Below are 17,591 nucleotides of genomic sequence, written 5' to 3'. Positions count from 1 at the left end.
CCAGGAAAAAATCCAGCCATGGGAGAGCAAACATCCCAGGGATGGGACTTTCCGAGCCACAGGGGCAGGGAGAGGGGACATGGGAAAGGAGATAGAAGGGGAAAGAAGAATGTGACTGAAAGGGGCAGTGGGAGAAATGAGTGGGGAGAGAGTTATCCAGATCTCTGATCTGCCCAGTCACACGTATTGCAGCATCCCTGGGCAGAATCACTTTGCTGTGGACAAGGTGAGGATCAGAGAGAGCACAAGCCAGTTCCTGACTCCACATTCCTCCTGCTGGGGTGTGCCCCTGCTCGGGGATCAGTGTCAGAGGCACTCCCCCAAAGTGACTCCTTTCTTTCTGCTCTTTTCTAGCATTATGTTCAGACACTTTGTTACTGGGGGGGCTAAAAATGTCTCTGTGGGCTTAGCCTGGCAGGAGGGGCCAGGTCTACACTGTAATACAGAGAACAAGCATTTTCCCAGCATGGCAGAATCTAGGCTGTCTGTCTGCAGGGAAGGAGCCTGGGGAAATTGTGTTGTGAAATGAACTAAAGCCCGTTCCTAAACCTCCACAACTGCCCTTCTCGCCCGGCCAGGCTGCAGAATGACGCCCACGTTTCCCTCCAGCTGATCCCGTCCTCCCATGGGACAGGGGAGAGAAATGGCTGCAGTGGAGCCAGTTCAGGTAGGGATTATCGGGGGGGGGGTTGCTGGTGGGTTCCTGCAGGAGGGAGAGGGGCAGTAAGTACACAGGAGGTGGGAAGGTTTGCGCAGTCTGGTTTGGAGGTTGGAGCGGGACAGGAAATACACAGGGTGGAGGAAGGGAGGAGGACGGGGTGTGGCAAACCTGCTGGGATTTGTTTAATGAGTGGCCTAGATTCTAGGAACAGACTGTAGTGATGGTGGAATCGTCCCTCTCCGTCTGGGTCGGAGGGAGGCCGCACCACGTCCTCGGGATCACTGCCTAGTCTCAGGGGAATTAACAGTCCAGGTGTCAGTGTCCCGACCTCCCTAACAGGCAAGAACCCCAGTCAGTATGTGGGTTCTGATCCTCAGGCAGGAGCAGGTCACCCAGGAGTCTGTAGGCTCTGGGCCCTTAGGCAGGGGCAGAGCAGACAGCAGTTTAGGGGCCAGGCCTCAGGCAGGGTGGGCACCATTGGTCCAAGGCCCCATTCCTAAGGCAGGGCAGAGCGGTGAACAGTCTAGCACCCGAGCTTTGGCAGGCAGTAGGTGAAGACTGGCCTACGGTGGGCAGGCTGCCACCCCTGCGGTGGGGGACCCGGGGCCTAACAGTGGAGAAGGCAGCGGTGGAGAAGGGCCTGGTGGTGGGGAGCGTATATGTTCCCATTGAGCCCCTGGAAGACCTGGGTGTGTGCAGTGATGAGCTGCCAAAATCTTAACAACCGGTTCCCTATAAAAAGTTCTGATGTAAGGGATGTGCCCCAGTATGTATTTTTGGTACCAACAGGGTTACCATACGTCCGTATTTTCCCGGGAGGAATTTTTAAATTTTAAAACTGGGAACTGCAGGGCACCAGTGGACGTGGGGCCAGCTGCAGACAGGGGCATGGGGCAGGGCTAGCTGGAGGCAGGGGGTGCGGGGCTGGCTGCGGGCAGGGCAGGGGGTGCGGAGCTGCCTGGAGACAGGAGGGTGGGGGGTTGGCTGGAGGCAAGGGGGTGCGGGGCTGGCTGCGGGCAGGGCAGCGGGTGCAGAGCTGGCTGGAGACAGGAGGGTGCGGGGTTGGCTGGAGACAGGGCAGGGGCTGACTGGAGGTAGGGGCTGGCTGCAGGCAGGGGCAGGGGGGTGCAGGGCTGGCTGGAGACGGGCTGGTGTGGGTAGGGCAGGGGGTGCGGCAGGGGCTGGTGTGGGCAGGCCAGGGGGTGCACCGGGGCTGGCTGCAGGCAGGGCAGAGGGTGCAGGGGTGGCTGGAGAGAGGGGCTAGCTGCAGGCAGAGCAGGGGGTGCGGCAGGGGCTGGCTGTGGGCAGGAGGTGTGGGGGTGGCTGGAGGCAGGGGCTGGCTGCAGGCAGGGCAGGGGGTGCGCGGGTGGCTGGAGGCAGAGGTGGCTGCAGGCAGGGCAGGGGGTGCGGCAGGGGCTGGCTGCGGGCAGGGCAGGGGCTGGTGCAGGCAGGGGGTGCAGGGGGTGGCTGGAGGAAGGGGCTGGCTGTGGGCAGGGGGTGCGGGGGTGGCTGGAGGCAGGGGTGGCTGCAGGCAGGGGGTGCAGGGGGTGTGGCAGGGGCTGGCTGCAGGCAGGGCAAGGGGTGCGGGGGTGGCTGGAGGCAGGGGCTGGCTGCAGGCAGGGCAGGGGGTGCGGGGGTGGCTGGAGGCAGGGGCTGGCTGCGGGCAGGGGGTGGCTGGAGGCAGGGGCTGGCTGCGGGCAGGGGGTGCGGGGGTGGCTGGAGGCAGGGGTCTGGCTGCGGGCAGGGGCTGGCTGCGGGCAAGGGGTGGCTGGAGGTGGGGTTTGGCTGCGGGCAGGGGGTGGCTGGAGGCAGGGGCTGGCTGCGGGCAGGGGGTGCAGGGGGTGGCTGGAGGCGGGGGCTGGCTGCGGGCAGGGGGTGCAGGGGGTGGCTGGAGGCGGGGGTTGGCTGCGGGCAGGGGGTGCGGGGGTGGCTGGAGGCAGGGGCTGGCTGCGGGCAGGGTGGTGGGTGCTCATGGGGAGAGCAGCAGGACACAGCCGAGGCCCAGCAGAGCAGCCGGGGACCCACCCGGCAGCAGCGGGAGCCCCAGGGCCAGGGGTCGGGGGAGGGGGTGCAGCAGCAGCACCAGGGCTCGTGCCCGGGGCCAGGCGGCAGCCCACGTGGCTCCCGCAGCGCAGCGCCCCCGGCGGCCGGAGGAGGAATTACATCACTTCCCGGCCAGAGCCCATCAAAGCCTCAGCGCCCCCTAGAATCATAGAATATCAGGGTTGGAAGGGACCTCAGGAGGTCATCTAGTCCAACCCCCTGCTCACAGCAGGACCGATCCCCAATTAAATCATCCCAGCCAGGGCTTTGTCAAGCCGGGCCTTAAAAACCTCTAAGGAAGGAGATTCCACCACCTCCCTAGGGAACCCATTCCAGTGTTTCACCACCCTCCTAGTGAAAAAGTTTTTCCTAATATCCAACCTAAACCTCCCCCACTGCAACTTGAGATCATTACTCCTTGTCCTGTCCTCTTCTACCACTGAGAATAGTCTAGAACCATCCTCTCTGGAACCACCTCTCAGGTAGTTGAAAGCAGCTATCAAATCCCCCCTCATTCTTCTCTTCCGCAGACTAAACAATCCCAGTTCCCTCAGCCTCTCCTCATAAGTCATGTGTTCCAGTCCCCTAATCATTTTTGTTGCCCTCCGCTGGACTCTCTCTAATTTTTCCACATCCTTCTTGTCGTGTGGGGCCCAAAACTGGACACAGTACTCCAGATGAGGCCTCACCGATGTCGAATAGAGGGGAACGATCACGTCCCTCGATCTGCTGGCAATGCCCCTACGTATACATCCCAAAATGCCATTGGCCTTCTTGGCAACAAGGGCACACTGCTGACTCATATCCAGCTTCTTGTCCACTGTCACCCCTAGGTCCTTTTCTGCAGAACTGCTGCCGAGCCATTCGGTCCCTAGTCTGTAGCGGTGCCTGGGATTCTTCCGTCCTAAGTGCAGGGAAGCGGGTTAACAACCGGTTCTAAAAACTGCTTCAAAGTTTAACAACCAGTTCGCGCGAACCAGTGCGAACCGGCTCCAGCTCATCACTGGGTGTGCGGGTGCTTTTTACCTCCAGTCCCGCCCTTCCCAATGCTACCCTACTGTCCTTCCTCTCCACCCTGCGGAAACCCCTTTCTGTCATCAGCCCCCTCCCCCGGGCTGTAAGGACCCCGCCCTCTGTCACGTCCTGTCCTTCTGCCGGCAGGTCCAGGTCCACCTGCTGGAGGTGCTAGAGGGGTCCTTTCTGGTGCTTTACTCTTCGGGGGAGGCCCGGTGCTACCTCTGCCACGTGATGGGGCATGTCCGGAGAGACTGGGGGTAACCCCCCCGTGGTGCCCAGACGAGTGGGTGGGCCCCACCTCCGTCGGACACAGTCTGGTGGGGCCCCACCTCCGTCGGACACAGTCTGGTGGGGCCCCTGGAGGAGAGGACAGCAGGGCTGCTGCCGGGCATGGGAGAGGGCCCACCGCAGTGGGAGGTATCTCTTCCCCTCATTGTCCCCTCGGCTCGGCCCCTGTTAGTCAGCCCTCTGCCTCCACCCTGTGGGGCTGGGTGCTGAGAGAGGGGAATGCGTCAAATGGAAGGCATGGGCTCACAACCGCCCTTGACGCGGAGGGGGAGGAGGCCCCCCGCAAGACCGAGGGGGGCTGCGACTGCCGAGCCGTCTGTCGCACCCCCCGAGAGGGCCCACAGGTGGAGCCAGCTGAGGATGCTGTGGGGAACGGCACCGCCCTCCGCCTGGAGTCGCTCCCTGAGGGGGCCTCGGATGGAGCCCCTCCCGCCCCCTCGTCATCTGTGCCCCCCTCGGCGCTGAGGCAATTGTTGCCTCCGTTGCTGGCGGGGAGAACTCTGGGGTGGCGGGGGAGATTTTCACTCCAATTGTCAGGAAATCGAGGCCCTGGGTCTGACCCCGGTCACCCAGCGGGAGGACGACCCCTTGCCAGAGGGCCTCGATCTGGGCAGCGGATTTGTCACGCTGCTGCCTCCTTTCCCTCCCCTACCCCAGGCCACTGCCTCCACTCTCGACCCTGGGGTGTTCCTGGGCTCGTCCATCTGCCCAGCCCCAGACAGCACCTAGCCCGCGCCCGCCAGTTCCCTTGTGGCGATGGGCAGTGCCGAGAGCGCGAGCCCCGAGCCCTTGGGTGCACCCCCTCTTGAGGCGGACTGCTGCCTTTCCTCCCAGCTGGGGGCCCAATTGCAGATGCCATCCTGCCCCACACCGTGGTTGCGGGTGCTGAGCGTCACTGAGGGCCCCCTTTCTCTCCCTGTACCCTCAGCCCCTGAACCCAGTCGAAAGGTGCTGTACCCTAGGGACACTGACCCCACTTCTGCCTCTGCTCCTGATCCCGTTCCCACTCCCAATCCTGCTCCTGCCCCTGTCGTATTCTCCAACTCTCTCCCCTCCACCTCTCATACTGCTGCCGCCCCTGGGGTCGTCTCGTTTCCCCTTCCCTTGGACGATCCTCAGGGGACAGTTTCGTGTCTCCCCTTCCCCACCCTTCTCTGAGCGGCTGCGGAGGTGGATGTGACTGCTCCGGTGCCTTTCCCTATGGGGGGGACACTGATGCTCCACCAGCTGGTCCTGTCCGTGCTCTGAGACCAGCCCCGTGTATCCTGGCCCGGCTCCAGAGGTGAGCTCTGGAGTTCTTCTGGCCAGCATTGCGCTGGGTCTCACTGCACACACGCGTGGGGTTTGGAGGTGGAAACGCCCTAATTTGTGGAACAGGAAACAACACACCTAGCTGGGGTTAGGAAGAAGAACCAGATTCCCAGTGCTGAAGCCTGACCCGACTAACCACCAGCTACTATGAGGTATGAAGGGGGCACCCACAGGTGAGGCGTAGGAGACATGTCTCTCCCCTCATATCCAGCTCCTCACAAGGAGGAGGGTGTTGGGCTTCCTACCAGGGAGCTGTCCCTGGACCCTGCTGGGGGCTCCATCTCCTGTATCAGTCTCTGGCTAGCAGGTGTGTGATGGATCTGCTGGGAGAGATGAGGGGCTCTCTCTTCGCCCCTCACCCTGGTGTTTCCTGGATGCTCTGAGTGGTGTGGAGGTGGGACTCTGTTGATAACAAACCATCCAGAGCTTTCATTTGGTTGGCTCCTTTCCCCCACGAATAGTGGGGTTATTTTGCTGTGCTCTCTCTAGATGTGGTGGTGAGTCATTTGGTATAAGTGGCACATAGGAGACACCACCAATGCCTCTCGGGGGGGTATAGCGGTGAGCACAGCTGCCTTCCAAGCAGTTGACCCGGGTTCGATTCCCGGCCAATGCAGGGATATGATGTTTTACTTCCCTGGTGGTCTAGTGGTTAGGATTTGGTGCTCTCAGTGCTGCAGCCTGTGTTCAATTCCCAGTCAGGGAAAGATGTTTCTCTTCAACGCATATGGAACCAATCAAACTCTTCTAGAGCCTCAGAGCAGAAATTAGGCATGTTCCCACCATGGACTGTTTATACAAATAGAGCTGTGCGAATCATTTGTTGTTTCGCAGGGGGAGGGATAGCTCAGTGGTTTGAGCATTGGCCTGCTAAACCCCGGGTTGTGAGTTCAATCCTTGAGGGGGCCATTTAGGGATCCAGGGCAAAAATTGTGGATTGGCCCTGCTTTGAGCAGGGGGTTGGACTAGATGACCTCCTGAGGTCCCTTCCAGCCCTGAGATTCTATGACTGGGGCAGCAGGCACTGAGTGTGGGACTCTTGCTTTTTCAGGGGCCGGTGACCTTCGAGGCGGTGGCTGTGTATTTCACCAGGGAAGAGTGGGCTCTGCTGGACCCCGCTCAGAGAGCCCTCTACAGAGACGTCATGCAGGAGAACTACGAGAATGTGACCTCGCTGGGTAAGGATTCCTGTCCCCGTGGTTACTAGAAGGGGAAGTGACTAATTAAGGTTCATGTCACCCCTACAATGTACCCATTACACGGCCCTGATTCAGCATCACCCCAACATGCCAATGACACGCGCTAGCACTGTGTCTTCCCCTGCTACACAACACTGTGGGAACAGAGCACAGGAGAACTACAGCACAATGTCACATATCTCCTGTTTGCTCAGGTAAAACTGGGGGTTGGGTCCCACATAATGAACAGAAGCTTCCTACCCCTGCCCCTCACTTGAACCCCGAGCCTACTCCACCCAGACCAGCTCCGAGTTGCAAAGTGATCCCACTCCCTTACCCTCACCGTGAGGTTTCCTTCTGAGTCGTTGCCTTCACTTGCCCCTCACTACGCCCTGGAGACCACTAGCGTGTATCCCACCAGAGTGCTGGCAATCCTCAGGGCAGGAACTCCCCCTTGTGCACCTTTAGTGACCGCAACCTACAACCCTGAGCACTGAAATGGGGCAGACTCGGTCCCTCAGGGTTCACATGCACCTCTCTGCATACTAGTCACAGCTCTGCCAAGCTGCTCCAAGTACTCCTTCCACCATCTGATTACAGCTACACCTGACCCAGTGCACACAGCCGGAGGGGATGCGGATAAATGCTGGCATTCCCTCTGTAGAACACAACACAAACAACAGCATATTCTTAGTCCTTCCTTGTAGATATTCTAGATTCATAGACTCTTGAAGGGATTATGGCCAGAAGGGATGTTTAGGTCATCTAGGCTGATCTCCTCTATCACACAGACTGTAGAATTTCTTTCAGTTACTGAGCTGAACACCTTGTTTGACTAAATCATTTTCAGAAAGGATTCCAGTCTTGATGTGAAGTCCTGAACTGACGGAGAATACCCCAGGGACTGGGGTAGTTTGTTAATCTTTGCACTGCCCTTAGAGAACCATTTCCAGTGGCTCTTACCAGCTGCAGGGATGAGGATGGGAGCAACAGAGTTAAGGGGCAATGCAGGGATGGGGTGTACATTTACTTTTCATTTTCTGGGTTTGCAGAGATTTAAGTTTAGCTACCGTCCATATGGTGAAAGGCAGGAGACAACACTTCAAAATATTCTCAGCAGGGAAGCGATAGACATACCCCAACCGCGGAGCCCTCTGAGAGTCTCCCTGGAGAGTCCAGCCCCTGTTCCGTTGGACGCTCACAGTACACTCAGATTCACAGATATTCCAGCTTAACACAGCACTTAGACGATGTCTACACTAGCACTTTTGTCGGTAACACTTCCGTCGGTCGGGTGTGAAAAAAACACACCCCTGACCAACAGAAGTATCCCCCACAAAAGCAGTGGTGCGGACAGCGCTATGCTGGCGGGAGCCGCTCTCCCGCTGACATAGCTACCGCCGCCTGTAGGGGTTTCATTCTGCCGAGAGGAGAGAGCTCTGCCGTCGGCATAGAGAGGCGACATGGGAGACTTGCAGCGGTACAGCTGAGTGGTGCAGCTGTGGCTCTGTCATGTAGACATAGTCTGAGATGTGTGTAGAGAGAAAACAAGTCATAGTTTAATGAATGAAGTCTAGAGATTCCAGTGATAGCAAGGAGAAGTCTTGGGAAAAAACAGTTACACATCAAGTACAATCAGAGCGCTCTGTCTAGATCCTAGACGTACAGACCTTGAGCCTTTCGTATGTCCTACAGCAATGCTCACGCAAAGGCCTTGCAGTGTTTTACAGCCAGGCTGGGCTGTGACCTTCTGTTCATGAGACAAATCACACTGCCAGCTTGCCGCCACGCTGGAGGATGCAGGGTGTACCTCTGTACAGCTAAATATTCCTCGACATGCCATTATCTTACCTCATAAACAGGATCCTTCTCTTTGTTATTTCGTGTAAATTTCCTCTCTTGAAGAGTTCACAATTTCTTCATTAGCATTTGGCTCAGTGTACAAACTGGGACACTTCCCCCACCTGTCTGTTCCCATCTGTCTCTTGTCTTATTCTTAGATTGTCAGCTCCGTGGGGCAGGGATTGTGTTTTTGTTCTGTGTCTGGAGAACATCCAGCACAGAGGGATGATGGTCAGTGGCTGGGGATATGAGCATTATGGTAATAAAAATAATAAATACCAATCCTTGGGAGGGTCCAGGCATGGGGAGGGAGGGTGTTGGAGAGCAGAGAGGTGCGGGGGGAGGTTTGGGGTGAAGAGTTCCTGTGAGCTGGGATGTCTGGAGGCAGGGGGAAGGAGATGTACCATGGAGTAGGTCCTATAGGGAGTCGCAATGCAATGGAGGACTGGAAGAAATAAGAAGGAGTTGGTTTCAGTGGGCATGGTTTCAGAGCACCCCAACTCACTAAAGTCGTAACCTGTGCAGTAGAACCTCAGAGTTACAAACACCTGGGGAATGGAGTTTGTTTGTAATTCTGAACAAAACATTATGGTTCTTGTCATAAATATAAAGGGAAGGGTAAACCCCTTTAAAATCCCTCCTGGCCAGAGGAAAAATCCTCTCACCTGTAAAGGGTTAAGAAGCTAAAGGTAACCTTGCTGGCACCTGACCAAAATGACCAATGAGGAGACAAGATACTTTCAAAAGCTGGGAGGAGGGAGAAAAACAAAGGGTCTGTGTCTCTCTGTGTGATGCTTTTGCCGGGGACAGAACAGGAATGGAGTCTTAGAACTTAGTAAGTAATCTAGCTAGGTATGTGTTAGATTATGATTTATTTAAATGGCTGAGAAAATAGCTGTGCTGAATAGAATGAATATTCCTGTCTGTGTGTCTTTTTTGTAACTTAAGGTTTTGCCTAGAGGGATTCTCTATGTTTTGAATCTAATTACCCTGTAAGGTATCTACCATCCTGATTTTACAGAGGTGATTCCTTTTTACTTCTATTAAAAGTCTTCTTGTAAGAAAACTGATGCTTTTTCATTGTTCTAAGATCCAAGGGTTTGGGTCTGTGGTCATCTATGCAAATTGGTGAGGATTTTTACCAAACCTTCCCCAGGAAGTGGGGTGCAAGGGTTGGGAGGATTTTGGGGGGAAAGACGTGTCCAAACTACGTTTTTTCAGGAACCCAGATAAAGTTTGGTGGTGGCAGTGGAAGTCCAGGGGCAAAGGGTAAAATAGTTTGTACCTTGGGGAAGTTTTAACCTAAGCTGATAAAAGTAAGCTTAGGAGGTTTTCATGCAGATCCCCACATCTGTACCCTAGAGTTCAGAGTGGGGAAGGAACCATGACAGTTCTTCTTTCAAATGTTTACAACCGAACATTGACTTAATACAGCTTTTAAACTTCATTATGCAGAAGAAAAATGCTGCTTTTAACCGTCCTAATTTAAATGAAACTAGCACAGAAATGGTTTCCTTTTCGTGTCAAATCTTTTTTTTAAACTTTTTAAGGCTATGGCTGCACTACTGACACTCTAAGCCAACAGGAGAGAGTTCTCCCATCGACTTAATTACTCCAGGCCCCAGGAGCAGGAGTAGCTATGTTGGAAGGAGAAGCTCTCCCACTGACATAGTGCTGTCCACACCAACACGTCACTGTAACTTGCGTCGCTCAGGAAGATGTAACATAATTGATGCCGATGTAATCTGTACTGTCTATCTAGCCTAAGATACCAATTAGGGCTGTCAAGCAATTAAACAAATTAATTGTGATTAATCAGACTATTAAAAATAATAGAATACCATTTATTTAAGTATTTTTGGACGTTTTCTACATTTTCAAATCAATGATTTCTATTGCAACGCAGAATACAAAGTATACAGTGCTCACTATTTCTCATTACAAATATTTGCGCTGTAAAAAACAAAATAGTAATTTTCAAGTACTGTAGTGCAATCTCTTTACTATGGAAGTTGAACTTACAAATGTAGAATTATGTACAAAAAATAACTCCATTCAAAAATAAAACTATGTAAAACTTTAGAGCCTACAAGTCCACTCAGTCCTATTTCTTGTTCAGCCAGTCGCTCACACACTCAGACAAACGAGTTTGTTTACATTTGCAGGAGATAATGCTGCCCGCTTCTTGTTCACAATGTCACCTGAAAGTGAGAACAGGTGTTTGCATGGCACTGTTGTAGCCAGCATCACAAGATATTTATATGCCAGTTGCGCTAAAGATTCATGTGTCCCTTCATGCTTCAACCACCGTTCCAGGGGACATGTGTCCATGCTAATGATAGGTTCTGCTTGATAACAATCCAAAGCAGTGTGGACCGATACATGTTAATTTTCATTATCTGAGTCAGATGCCACCAGCAGAAGGTTGATTTTTTTTTTTTTTGGGTGGTTCAGGTTCTGTAGTTTCCGCATCGGAGCATTGCTCTTTTAAGACTTCTGAAAGCATGCTCCACACCTCGTCCCTCTCAGATTTTGGAAGGCACTTCAGATTCTTAAACCTTGGGTCGAGTGCTGTAGCTATCTTTAGAAATCTCACATTGATACCTTCTTTGCATTTTGTCAAATCTGCAGTAAAAGTGTTCTTAAAACGAACAACGTGCGCTGAATCATCATCTGAGACTGCTATAACATGAAATATATGGCAGAATGTGGCTAAAACAGAGCCGGAGACATACAATTCTCCCCCAAGGAGTTCAGTTACAAATTTAATTAACACATTTTTTTAACAAGCGTCATCAGCATGGAAGCATGTCCCCTGGAATGGTGGCTGAAGCATTAAGGGGCATACAAATGTTTAGCATATCTGGCACGTAAATACGTTGCAATGCTGGCTACAAAAGTCCCATGCGAACACCTTTTCTCACTTTCTGGTGACGTAAATAAGAAGTGGGCAGCATTGTCTCCCGTAAATGTAAACAAACTTGTTTGTCTTAGAGATTAGCTGAACAAGAAATAGGACTGAGTGGACTTGTAGGCTCTAACGTTGAGTAAGGGGGTGCTCTGCCCTCTTGCTGGAAAGTAGTATGGTAAGAATCTTACCTTGAACCAAGACTGTAGTTTTGTTAAGTCGTCCTAGTCTCCAGAAAGCATTTTTCACTTTCACTTGCTTGTAACCATTTCTGACTTTCTCCTTTACACCTGAACTCACCTTAACGCTTTTGTTACTAAACTTGTTGTAGTCTTAATCTAAATGAATCCGGTGCTGTCTTTGAATTCAAGTGATAGCCAACTCCAGTTGAAGTGATGAGCTGGCCATTTGTCTCTTTTGAGGAGCAAGCAATCCTTATTATTCCTCTGAATGATCCAGGAAAAAGTAGCCATTGCAGAGCACATGATTTTGGGAAAATGCAGATGTTGCTATCTCTTGCCAGGTGTATCCAAGCCTGCTGGAAGCCAGAATGTGCCTGGAGTGTAAGAAGCAGGCTGCTGGAGTCAGAGCTGCTGGTCCAGGGTTATTTATCTCACAGACACTCAGTGCGTCCTTGAATGCTGGCTGGGAACATCCAGACAAGGGAGCTCCAGCAGCAGAACACTGAAAGTCACCCAGGACTACAGATGACACAACTCCTCACTGCTCCAGATTGCACCCCAGGATGTGACAATGGCCTAGGTTGGTAGTGAAACATCTTGAGAGACTTGCTCCCCCAACCCCATCTGCAATAGCCACAATCTCTCTTCCTTGCAGGCTCCTTGGATCTTGGGCTCCATCATTCCTGAAGTCACCTGGCCTGATTCTTATTTTTCACATTCTGCTTTTCCAGAGGAAATAGAATATGTTACTCCTGAATTATAGCGGCTAATTTCCCAGCATTCTCCACACCCAGAGATTTTTATATTCCCTCCCGTTACACCTGACTCACTAGATTCCCTGATGCCGCAGTATGCGCTTTCCTGACATCTAGTACTGCTGAGATCCTGCATTCAGTGATCTCCCTGCCCTTCCTGTTCCTTCCTCCACCGAACCCCACGAGCACATGCTGACTGTTCCCAGACTCCCCAGGACTCTCTTATTGTCTCTGGACCTGTTTGTCAGCAAGGAACAGTTCCAGAGGGACTTGCTCACTGTCTGGAGTCTTCACTTTCTGAGACATGTATTTACCTTCTGTGTGTTTTAGGAGCCTCTTTGATAATGAGTGTCTGCGACGTTACCCAGGGTACACTCTGGACTGTCGAATAGCTGTGTCCCATCAGTTCTCCAACCTGGGGTACTTTTCACACTGCTCTGCTGTGAGAACAGCCACTCCTGGCCAGTTAACACACATTGTCCAGCTTGTAACTCGCTCCCAGCTACACAGTACTGAATGCTACTACTCAGCCACTCGTGAATTACAGCACAGGGGAATACCGGCATATTCTCTAGTCCCAGATTTCCCCCCACAAATGTGTGTCTTGGACTCTCCAGCACATTACTAAACGGTACAAGGTCATAGAAAGTCTGTCATTTCATCAATGGAAAATAACATGCACCAGGCTTGTTATCCCAAGTGGCGTTTCTCATACACTTTAATCCAAACAATAAAGTTGTTTTACTGTTTTATCTATTAACTACAGAAAGAAAAGATTTTAAGTGACTACAAGTAAGGAGGCATAAAAGTCAGAATTGCTTACAAAAGAAATAAAAGATGAAACGCAAACTAACGTCTAACTTAACAAGCTAAAACAGATGCACAGCAAATGTCTCTTGCTCACCATATGCTGTGACAGGCTCGGTTTCCTTTCAGCCAGGGGCCCCGCCTCCCGAAGTTCAGTTCTTCAGAACCTGTTAAGAGCCTCCCCTCGAGCCAGATATGAGCGCGTGATAGGAGCTGTGGGAGGCAGGCGTGCTAGTGGAGAGCTGGGTGGTGCAGATGCTGACAAGCACCAGGAGGGAAACCCTACCCAACAGGGCAAACAGCCCTTCCGGGCCCCAGATGTTTGAGGGAAGAGAACTCACCAGAGGGGAGAGACTGAACTGTGTATCTGGCCTGTTGCTACCATGCCCGGAGGGCCTACCAGAGATTAAAAGGCTCCTTTCTCTCTTCTGCCATCAAGAAGGCTGGGAGGAATCCTGCTCAGGCAAGCTGTGGACAGTAAACCCAGGGGCATGGGGAAATCCTGAGGGGGAGAGGAATACCCCAGCCCACCACTATCAGGAAGCATGGAACTCACTGAGGTGGAGAAGGAGCTCTGTCACACTTTATATATGTAGTGTTTCTATTTTAATACATAGTTTAACAAGACAATAATGTTCAGCATATTATGAGTTTCCAGATGATACCTGACATGGCATACTTTGTACAAACTGTATCATAATTTTGCAAAAGAATGAATACAGGATTACAGTGTGTCACAGTGTGTGTCTGTGTGTGTTCCTAGCAGATATGTGTGTATTTCAATCCCTCTTGAGCAGAGTGTTCTGCATCTTTGAGGACCTGAGGAGCTGGCCCTGGGATTTCACTGGTTTACTAAGGCCTGGGTTTTAAATTAATAATTATTATCATGACAAAGTCTTATGAATTAACCTGATCTCCTTTGTTTTCTTTCATCTGAGCAGGCTTTCCAGTTTCCAAACCTGATGTGATCTCCCAGCTGGAACAAGGGGAAGAGCCATGCGTCCCAGACCTCCAGGAATCAGAGGAAAAAGAGATCCTGAGAGATCCCTGCACAGGTGAGAAACATTTAACCAACTCAGAATCTGTAAGTGCCTGAGCGAAAAATCTGGGGTACCCTACAAAGAGCTTGAGAGCTCTCATCAGGATTGTTCCCAGCAGGTGTTGTATCATCAGGGCAGATATAGCTCATGGCTTCCTACAGATCCTAACTGACACCTAGCAGGAGCTTCCTCCCTTCCGTCTGAGAATCTGGATGGGATATGAAGGGGAATTCAGTTCCTGTTTTTTGACATCTCTCTCATTTTGGTTTGGTCGTCCCTTTTCCCTCCCAGTTTGAGGTTTCTCTCTCTATTGCAGCAGGTGATGCGATGGTGAGTGAGAATGAGGAGCAGAATTCTCAGCAGGAAGATCCTGAGCAAGTGGAACCACACGGAGTATTATCCAAAATATCCAAAAGGAACATGTGCAGAAGTCACGAGCAGGGAAAAACCTGTGAGATTCAGCACAGAGCAGAGAGAAAGCAGGGAAACCAGCCAGGGGAGAAATTGAGTACATTTATTTACTGTTGGGGAACTCACAAGGACCACAAAGAAACCACAGCCCAGCAGAAAACGCTCAGGGGGAAGAAAAAATACACATGCACCGAATGTGGGGAAAACTTCAGTGACTGCTCAGCCCTCATTGCACATCACAGAATCCACACAGGAGAGAAACTCTATGAATGCCGTGAGTGCGGGAAAACCTTCAATCGCAGCTCACACCTCACTCGACATCGGAGAATCCACATGGGAGAGAGACCCTATGAATGCTGTGAATGCGGGAAAGCCTTCAATTGCAGTTCACAGCTCAGCAGACATGAGATAATCCACACAGGAGACAGACCCTATGAATGCCATGAGTGTGGGAAAACCTTCACTCTCAGTTCATATCTTACTACGCATGAGCGAATGCACAGGGGGGAGAGGCCCTTTCAGTGCTCTCAGTGTGGGAAAAGCTTCACTAGGAGCTCATCCCTTATCAGACATGAGAGAATGCACACGGGAGAGAGACCCTATAAATGCTGTGAGTGTGGGAAAACCTTCACTTCCAGCTCAAACCTTATTCAGCATCAGAGAATCCACACAGGGGAGAGGCCCTATGAATGCGGTCAGTGCGGGAAAGCCTTCAATTGCAGCTCAGAGCTCACTAGACATGAGAGAATCCACACAGGAGAGAGACCCCATGAATGCAGTGAGTGTGGGAAAACCTTCGCTCTCAGGTCAGATCTTACTACCCATGAGAGAATCCACACAGGGGAGAGGCCCTTTCAGTGCTCTCAGTGTGGGAAAAGCTTCACTAGGAGCTCAGACCTTACTAGACATGAAAGAATCCATACGGGAGAGAGACCCTATGAATGCTGTGAGTGTGGGAAAAGCTTTATTTCCAGCTCAAAACTTATTCAACATCAGAGAATCCACACAGGGGAGAGGCCCTATAAATGCGGTGAGTGTGGGAAAGCCTTCAGTTGCAGTTCAAAGCTCACTAGACATGAGAGAATGCACAGGGGGGAGAGACCTTATGAATGCTGTGAGTGCGGGAAAACCTTCACTTACAGCTCAGATCTTACTACACATGAGAGAATCCACACAGGGGAGAGGCCCTTTCAATGCTCTCAGTGTGGGAAAACCTTCACTAGGAGCTCAGACGTTATTAGACATGAGAGAATCCATACGGGAGAGAGACCCTATGAATGCTGTGAGTGTGGGAAAAGCTTCATTTCCACCTCAAACCTTATTAAACATCAGAGAATCCACACTGGGGAGCGGCCCTATAAATGCGGTGAGTGCGGGAAAGCCTTCAATTGTGGTTCACAGCTCACTAGACATGAGAGAATCCACACAGGGGAGAGACCCTATGTTTAAGGCAGGGGAGTGACATCATCAGGGTTCTTCACTGACTCCCCACCCAAAGAGACTCTTGGAGACACCTAAGGAACAAAGAGTGAACTGGGGGGAGAAGGGCTGGACCCAGGCTAGAGGGGTTTCTAGCCTGTGAAAGGAATACATGGGGGTTTTAAGCTGCAAGGAAGGGCAGGTGACCCCTTAAGAATCTCTGCAACCATCTTAAATCATCATCTAGGGTGAGAATTTGCTACTCATAGCCAGTCTCTTTAGTATATTAAGTTTAGATTGTGTTTTGTGTATTTGCTAGGTAATCTCCTTTGATCTGTTTGCTATCCCTTATAACCACTTAAAATCTATCTTCTGTAGTTAATAAACTTGTTTTTGTTTTGTCTAAAATCAGTGCATGGAAGTCATAACTTGGGGCAGAAAGCTGTCCTATATTCCCTCTGCACATTGAGGGAGGGGGTGAATTTCATGAGCTTATGCTGTACAGTTCTCTGTGGAGCACAAGGTGGTATCATTTTGGGTTTCCCTCCAGGTGGGGGTGCGTGCCTTAGAAAATGAGAGGTGGCTTAACTGTGCCTTCCCATGCAGGGACCAGTTAAAGAACCCGTGTGTATGTAGCTGCAGCTGGGTGTATCCCTACCTGTATGTGCACTGGTAGAAATACAGGGTGAAGCCTGGAGGGCTTGGCAGCTTGTCATAGCAGTACAGCGTGAGTGGAAACCCAGGCTGGTGGGTCAGGGGGTCTCATTGGTACCCCAGTTCCAGGTGGCACCCCAGGGGAGAACCTGTCACAGTAATTGAAATTAATATTTTTGAAAATGTAGAAAACATCCAAAAATATTTAAATCCATGGTATTCTATTCTTAACAGTGTGATTAATCATGATTCATTTTTGTAATGGCTTCACTGCCCTACTCACTGCACATCAGAGAATCCACACGGGAGAAATATCCTATAAATGCTGTGAGTGTGGGAAAACCTTCAATCGTAGCCCTCAACTCGCTCGACAGAAGGGACTTGACACAGGAAAGAGACCTTTTTAACACTGTGAGTGTGGGAAAAGTTTCACTCAGAGCTTAGCCCTTATCAGAGAATCTGCAAGGGAGCTGAACACCATAAAAACCTCTAGGGCTATCCAGACATTTTTTTCTTTAACACTTTTGCTATTCCCATGTAGTAACCTCTAAAGCTGTTTAAACCATTTGCATCAGTGTTATCCCTCAGCTTGTCCAGGCGAGTTGCCCATTTTTCCCTTTGGCAGCTCACCCTTTTTTGGGGTGGACCCGATTGTCCTTTCTATCCACTCCATTATCTCATGAGTAATGGGAGTTTGTCTCTCCTTCCACGAAACAAGGAGCATCACATTTATACCGTTGCTCTTATTCTACAGTTATTTTTAGAATCCCCGATGATACAAATTGTATCATTCCCAGTTCTCACATTGCTCTGGAGCGTGCTCAATGGCATTTTTGGACCTTTTCTTAAATTTATGCTATATTTAAATATAATGAAGAGCAGGGGCAGGAAAAAAATGTCATTTCTGCCTCTGTGACACTGGAAGGAGATGGGGTGACTCAGAGAGATTCCCTCCTTCCCCATCACTCCAGAACGGTTACCTCCTGGCTGAGGCATGCAGAGTTTATCTTCATCACATTCTAAACCTCCCACCGCTCAAAGTGTCCTGTGATGCAGTGTTCTCAGCTGTCTGTGC

General features: G+C 51.4%; 1 protein-coding gene across 1 annotated transcript in view; it reads left to right on the top strand.

Annotated features, from left to right (window-relative positions):
- The window catches only part of LOC141978939 (uncharacterized), a 107,193-nt gene extending 90,904 nt beyond the window's left edge, over positions 1-16,289 (top strand). Inside the window, 2 exon segments of the mRNA XM_074941340.1 lie at positions 725-738; positions 14,618-16,289. Coding sequence (XP_074797441.1) covers positions 725-738; positions 14,618-15,892 — 1,289 coding nt within the window. The 3' untranslated portion in view covers positions 15,893-16,289.
- The last annotated feature ends 1,302 nt before the right edge of the window (positions 16,290-17,591 follow it).

This window comes from Natator depressus, chromosome 28, assembly GCF_965152275.1.
Source record: "Natator depressus isolate rNatDep1 chromosome 28, rNatDep2.hap1, whole genome shotgun sequence".
Taxonomy (NCBI): Eukaryota; Metazoa; Chordata; order Testudines; family Cheloniidae; genus Natator; species Natator depressus.
Note: the sequence above shows the minus strand (reverse complement) of the source record. Positions and strands in the feature narration are given on the sequence as shown.